Here is a 6,579-nt window from a genome sequence, read left to right as displayed (position 1 = left end):
ATCATGATCCCGTTGCAATTGGAGATAACTTTCTTCACTGTCCACTATGCCACCAATCTTAGTGTCATCTGCAAACTTATTAAACATGCCCCCTATATTCTCATCCAAATCATTAATATAAATGACAAATAACAGTGGGCCTAACACTGATCCCTGAGGCACATCGCTGGTCACAAACCTCCAGTTTGAAAAACAACCCTCTACAACCACCCTCTGGCTTCTGTCAAGAACAGGTTAAAGTCCAACAGGTTTATTTGGTAGCAAAAGCCACACAAGCTTTCGGAGCTGCAAGCCCCTTCTTCAGGTGAGTGGGAATTCTGTTCACAAACAGAGCATATAAAGACACAAACTCAATTGACATGAATAATGGTTGGAATGCGAATACTTACAACTAATCAAGTCTTTAAGAAACAAAACAATGTGAGTGGAGAGAGCATCAAGACAGGCTAAAAAGATGTGTATTGTCTCCAGATAAGACAGCCAGTGAAACTCTGTGGGGGTTACAAATAGTGTGCCCTGAACCCAATATCCCGGTTGAGGCCGTCCTCGTGTGTGCGGAACTTGGTTTTCAGTTTCTGCTCAGCAACTCTGCGCCGTCGTGTGTCGCGAAGGCCGCCTTGGAGAACGCTTACCCGAATATCAGAGGCCGAATGCCCGTGACCACTGAAGTGCTCCCCAACAGGAAGAGAACAGTCTTGCCTGGTGATTGTCGAGCGGTGTTCATTCATCCGTTGTCGCAGCGTCTGCATAGTTTCCCCAATGTACCATGCCTCGGGACATCCTTTCCTGCAGCGTATCAGGTAGACAACGTTGGCCGAGTTGCAAGAGTATGTACCGTGTACCTGGTGGATGGTGTTCTCACGTGAGATGATGGCATCTGTGTCGATGATCCGGCACGTCTTGCAGAGGTTGCTGTGGCAGGGTTGTGTGGTGTCGTGGTCACTGTTCTCCTGAAGGCTGGGTAGTTTGCTGTGGACAATGGTCTGTTTGAGGTTGTGCGGTTGTTTGAAGGCAAGAAGTGGGGGTGTGAGGACAAGCCCTCCGTATACACAGGATCTGCTTGGATGAGGGGGATCGTAACAGACACTTCCAGACGCTGAAAGATGCCCTCATAAGAACAGGATATGGCAGGGAAAAAAAATGCATGAATATGTTAAAAAAGCCTGAAAATGCACAAGAATGTGGGATCAATACTTACCCAATATATAGTTTGTCATTCTCACAGCAAAAGCATGAGAATTTTGCAAAACACAATACTGCTGGCTTTGTTGAAATATATGTATATTCATTATGATACCCAAAAAATGAATTGATATTAGGAACATTGATACCTAAATGGCCATCATCTCGTAATGCATAGCTGAAATGATCCTTACATTTTTAAGCAGGGGCATGGGAACCTTTGCAAGGATTCAGAGCCGGGGGCAGGCGGTTGGGAAATTAAGAACAAAAGGAAAAGACAGTAAGGAAAGTAAGGAAAATGATGGGCAGAGAAATCAAGGGCCAGAGTCAGATAAGAACTGAGTAAAAAATAGCGTGAAAAGGAAATGTTAAAAGTGCCCACCTTAAGGTTTTGTACCTGAATGCTTGGAGCATTCAAAACAAAATGGATGAATAAGTTGCACAGAAAGATGTAAAAGAGTATGATTATAGTTGGCATTGTGAGACGTGGCTCCAAGGTGAGCAAGGATGGGAACTAAACATTGAGGGATATTCAGTGTTTTGGAAGGATAGACGGAAAGGAAAAGGTGATGGAGTTGCACTGTTGATTAAAGATATTGATACGATATTGAGGAAAGATATTAGCATAGATGATGTGGATTCTGTATGGGTTGAGTTAAGAAACAACAGGAGCCAAAAAAAACATTGGTGGGGGTGGTATATAGACCACCAAATTGTAGTGATAATGTTGGGAAAAGCATTAGACAGGAAACCAATCCCTTGGTGCATGTGTTAAAGGAACATCTGTGATTATGGGTGACTTTAATCTGCATAGGGGACCTGATGAAGTCTATCCCAGGACATTGTGGGAGGCTAGGGAGGAAATTGCAGGTCCCCTAGCCGAGGCATTTGAATCATCGACAGTCACGGGTGAGGTGCCTGAAGATTGGAGAGTGACAAATGTTGTGCCTTTGTTTAAAAAGGGCTGCAGGGAAAAGCCTGGAAACTACAGGCCAGTGAGCCTCACATCTGTGGTGGGTAAATTGTTGGAAGGTATTTTGAGAGACAGGGTCTACAGGCATTTAGAGACGCAAGTACTGATTAGGGACAGTCAGCATGGCTTTGTGAGTGGAAAATCATGTCTCACAAATTTGATTGAGTTTTTTGAAGGGGTAACCAAGAAGGTAGATGAGGGCAGTGCAGTTGATGTTGTCTACATGGACTTTAGCAAGGCCTTTGACAAGGTACCGCATGGTAGGTTGTTGCATAAGGTTAAATCTCACAGGATCCAGGGTGAGATATCTAAATGGATACAAAATTGGCTTTTTGACAGAATGGATACAAAATTGGCTTTTTCACATTGTCTGTACCTTTAAGACCTGGCTGGCTGTAGAGATTCGCTTTCTAATTAGTATTCTGTAACTTGATTTCTGTGTCTGTGCACTGTTTGAGAGCACATTTCCACTCCATCTGACGAAGGAGCAGTGCTCCGAAAGCTTACGGTATTTGCTACCAAATAAACCTGTTGGACTTTAACCTGGTGTTGAGACTTCTTACTGTTTTTGACAGAAGCCAGAGGGGGTTGTAGAAAATTGTTTTTCACACTGGAGGCCTGTGACCAGCGGTGTGCCTCAGGGATCAGTGCTGGGTCCACTGTTATTGTCATTTTTATTAATGATTTGGATGAGAATATAGGAGGCATGTTTAGTAAGTTTGCAGATGACACCAAGATTGGTGGCATAATGCAGAGTGAAGAAAGTTATCTTCAATTGCAACGGGATCTTGATCAATTGGGCCAGTGGGCTGACGAATGGCAGATGGAGTTTAATTTAGACAAATGCGAGGTGATGCACTTTGGTAGATTGAACCAGGACAGGACTTACTCAGTTAACGCTAGGGCGTTGGGGAGAGTTACAGAACAAAGAGATCTTGGGGTACATGTTCATAGCTCCTTGAAAGTGGAGTCACAGGTGGACAGAGTGGTGAAGAAGGCATTCGGCATGCTTGGTTTCATCGGTCAGAACATTGAATATAGGAGTAGGAATGTCTTGCTGAAGTTGTACAAGCATTGGTAAGGCCACACTTGGAATAGTATGTGCCATTCTGGTCACCCTATTATAGAAAGGATATTATTAAACTAGAAAGAGTGCAGAAAAGATTTACTAGCATGCTACCAGGAATTGATGGATTGTGTTATAAGGAGGCGCTGGATAGACTGGGACTTTTTTCTCTGGGGTGTAGGAGGCCGAGGGGTGATCTTATAGAGGTCTATAAAATAATGAGGGGCACAGATCAGCTAGATAGTCAATATCTTTTCCCAAAGGTAGGGGAGTCTAAAACTAGAGGCCATAGGTTTAAGGTGAGAGGGGAGAGATACAAAAGTGTCCAGAGGGGCAATTTTTTCACACACAGGGTGGTGAGTATCTGGAACAAGCTACCAGAGGTAGTAGTAGAGGCAGGTACAATTTTGTCTTTTAAAAAGCATTTAGATAGTTACATGGGTACAATGAGTATAGAGGGATATGGGCCAAATGCAGGCAATTGGGATTAGCTTAGGGGTTTTTAAAAAAAAAGGGCAGCATGGACAAGTTGGGCCAAAGGGCCTGTTTCCATGCTGTAAACCTCTATGACTCTATATAGATTGGAAGAGTCAAATAAGTCACAGGACAATAGAGGAGGAATATCTGGAGTGCATACGGGGTGGTTTTCTGGAGCAATACATTGAGGAACCAACAAGGGAACAGGCCATCTTGGACAGGATGTTGTGTAATGAGAAATGATTAGCTGGCAATCAAGTTGTGAGAGAACCCTTGGGAACGAATGACCATAATATGGTCTAATTCTTTGTCAAAGTGGAGAGTGATGTTGTTGATTCCGAGACCACGGTCCTGAATCTCAGTAAAGGGAACTATGATGGTATGAGGCATGAATTCACCATGATGGACTGGGAAACATTACTGAAAGGAAAGACAGTGGAAGGCAATGGCAGGCATTTAAAGAACAAATGGGTGAACTCCAGAAGTTGTTTGGTTTGGCGCAAGAGTGATAAGGGAATTGTGGCCAAACCATGGCTTACAAGGGAAATTAGACATAGCATCAGATTCAAGGAGGAAGCATACAAATTGGCAAGAAAAAGCAATAGGCCTGAGGATTGGGAGCAGTTTAAGATTCAGCAAAGGAGGACCAAGGAATTGATTAAGAAGGGAAAAGTCGAGTATGAAAGTAAGCTAGCCAGGAACTTAAAAACTGACTGTAAAAATTTCTATAGATATGTAAAGAGAAAAATTTTGACAAAAGCAAATGTAGGCCCCTTACAGTCAGAAATGGGAGAAATCATAATGGGAAATAAAGAAATGGCTGAGGAATTAAATTTGTACTTTGCTTCAATCTTTACAAAGGAAGACATGAATAATGTACCAGAAGTGCTGAGAGAAACATGTTTCAATGAGGAGCTGAAGGAAATTGCACGTAATGTCTTGGGATGAATAGAAAGCTGGTTAGCAGATAGGAAGCAAAGAGTTGGCATAAATGGGTCTTTTTCTGATTGGCAGGCAGTGACTATTAGGGTTCTGCAGGGATCTGTGCTAGGACCCCAACTGTTCACATTATATATTAATGATTTGGAAGAGGGAACTGAATGTATTATCTCCAAATTTGTAGATGATACAAAGTTGGGTGGGAGGGTGAGGATGCATAGATGCTTCAGCGTGATTTGGTTAGGCTGAGTGTGTGGGCAGCAGCAGTATATATAATGTGGATAAATGTGAGGTTATCCACTTTGGTAGCAATAATAGGAACAGATTATTACTTGAATGGGTGTAAATTGAGAGGGGTGGATACTCAACGAGAAATTGGAATACTTGTGCGTCAGTTGCTGAAAGCGCGCAGGTACAGCAGGCAGTAAAGAAGGCAAATGGTATGTGGGCCTTCATAGTGAGAGGATTGGAGTATATGGATAGGGATGTTTTGCTGCAATTGTACAGGGCGTTGATGAGGCCACACTTGGAATATCCTGTGCAGTTTTGGTGTCCTTATCTGAGGAAGGATGTCCTTGTAATAGAGGGAGTACTGCGAAGGTTTACCAGGCTGATTCCTGAGTTGGCAGGTCTGTCATATGAGGAGAGACTAAGTCGGTTATATTCATTGGAGTTTAGGGGGGGGGGGGAATCTCATAGAATTTTGTAAGTTTCTAACAGGGTAGATTCAGAAATAATGTTCCCAATGGTGGGGGAGTCCAGAATTAGGGGTCACAGTTTAAGGATAAGGGGTAACTGAGATTAGGTGAAATTTCGTCACCCAGAGAGTAGTGAATGTGTGGAATTCACTACCACAGAAAGTAGTTGAGGCCAAAACGTTGTCTGATTTCAAGAAGAAATAAGATAAAGCTCTTGGGGCTTGAAGATGGTTCCAGTAAAAACCATGTTTGTAGCAAGACTTCCTTCTTCCTCTGTTCCAGTTATTCATTTACTATGAAACTTCAGCCACCATATTCAGAGCTGATAGTTTCCTATAAATATAAATGCAAGCACTCTTGTTCACCTTAATTTATATACACAAAGCCCAGCAAATTAAATCTAATAAATAAATAGATTAAAAAACCAAAGTAGGAATGTTCTTTTTTATTGAAGATTTTTCTTTTGAAGAGGTGAGATCATGTAAACAATATCATAATTGAAGAATGGGCTTTATTCACAGACAGCATCTTGTAAACCCCCATTTATTAAAACAAGTTCACACATTTGAACAACTATCAGTAAATGTGACCATTTACTATGAACACAACAGTTCCATTCATCTAGTTGTTTAGACATCAATGGCCTAAAAACCTCTTCATTCAAGGTGACAACATAAAGCAAAGAAAACTAAACTTCTCATTTCATCCTTTATTCCTCTGATCAATACTACATGTGTTGATTATTGCGATTATAAATGGCACTTGTCATATGGAGCAAAGCGCACACTTAGCTTGTGAAGTGCTAAGTAGATGAAAAATACAACTCGCTTATGCAAAGAACAGTAGCTTTTCAAAATATCCAAGTATACAAAATATAAAATATTTTAAATATTTAAACACTGCATGAAAAATAGAAACCGTATCAAAATAATTTCTTTAAATCCTTTCCCCACTCCCTCTTTTTGTGTTAGACTAGTGAGATTTTAGTCCAATGGTACCCAGAGGATAAGCATATGCTTTGCCCAGCACAATCCGGTCCCTTAGAAGTTTAAATAAGACATAGTAATTACAAAACAGTATCAAAGCCAAGGAAAGTATATGGTTCCATTTTTCTGACCGAAGCAGAGAATATAGTTGATACAGCACTACGCTGCCTTCTATCAGGATGAGGAGATTCAGGATCCGTAATGGCTTGTGGAACAAAAACTGAAAAAAACAAAATAAGGAAAATAATCAATCTGCAT

The 6,579-nt window shown here is 41.5% G+C and overlaps 1 protein-coding gene across 4 annotated transcripts in view; it reads right to left on the bottom strand.

Moving 5' to 3' along the window:
- Positions 1-6,029: 6,029 nt before the first annotated feature.
- Positions 6,030-6,579, bottom strand: part of tmem39a (transmembrane protein 39A) — a 68,033-nt gene continuing 67,483 nt past the window's right edge. For all 4 annotated transcript variants that reach the window (XM_078232704.1, XM_078232702.1, XM_078232703.1 and 1 more), the window contains one exon: positions 6,030-6,541. In XM_078232704.1, the coding sequence (XP_078088830.1) occupies positions 6,308-6,541 (234 nt within the window). In that variant the 3' untranslated portion in view covers positions 6,030-6,307. The remainder of the gene's footprint in view (positions 6,542-6,579) is intronic.

This window comes from Mustelus asterias, chromosome 17, assembly GCF_964213995.1.
Source record: "Mustelus asterias chromosome 17, sMusAst1.hap1.1, whole genome shotgun sequence".
Classification (NCBI taxonomy): domain Eukaryota; kingdom Metazoa; phylum Chordata; class Chondrichthyes; order Carcharhiniformes; family Triakidae; genus Mustelus; species Mustelus asterias.
Note: the sequence above shows the minus strand (reverse complement) of the source record. Positions and strands in the feature narration are given on the sequence as shown.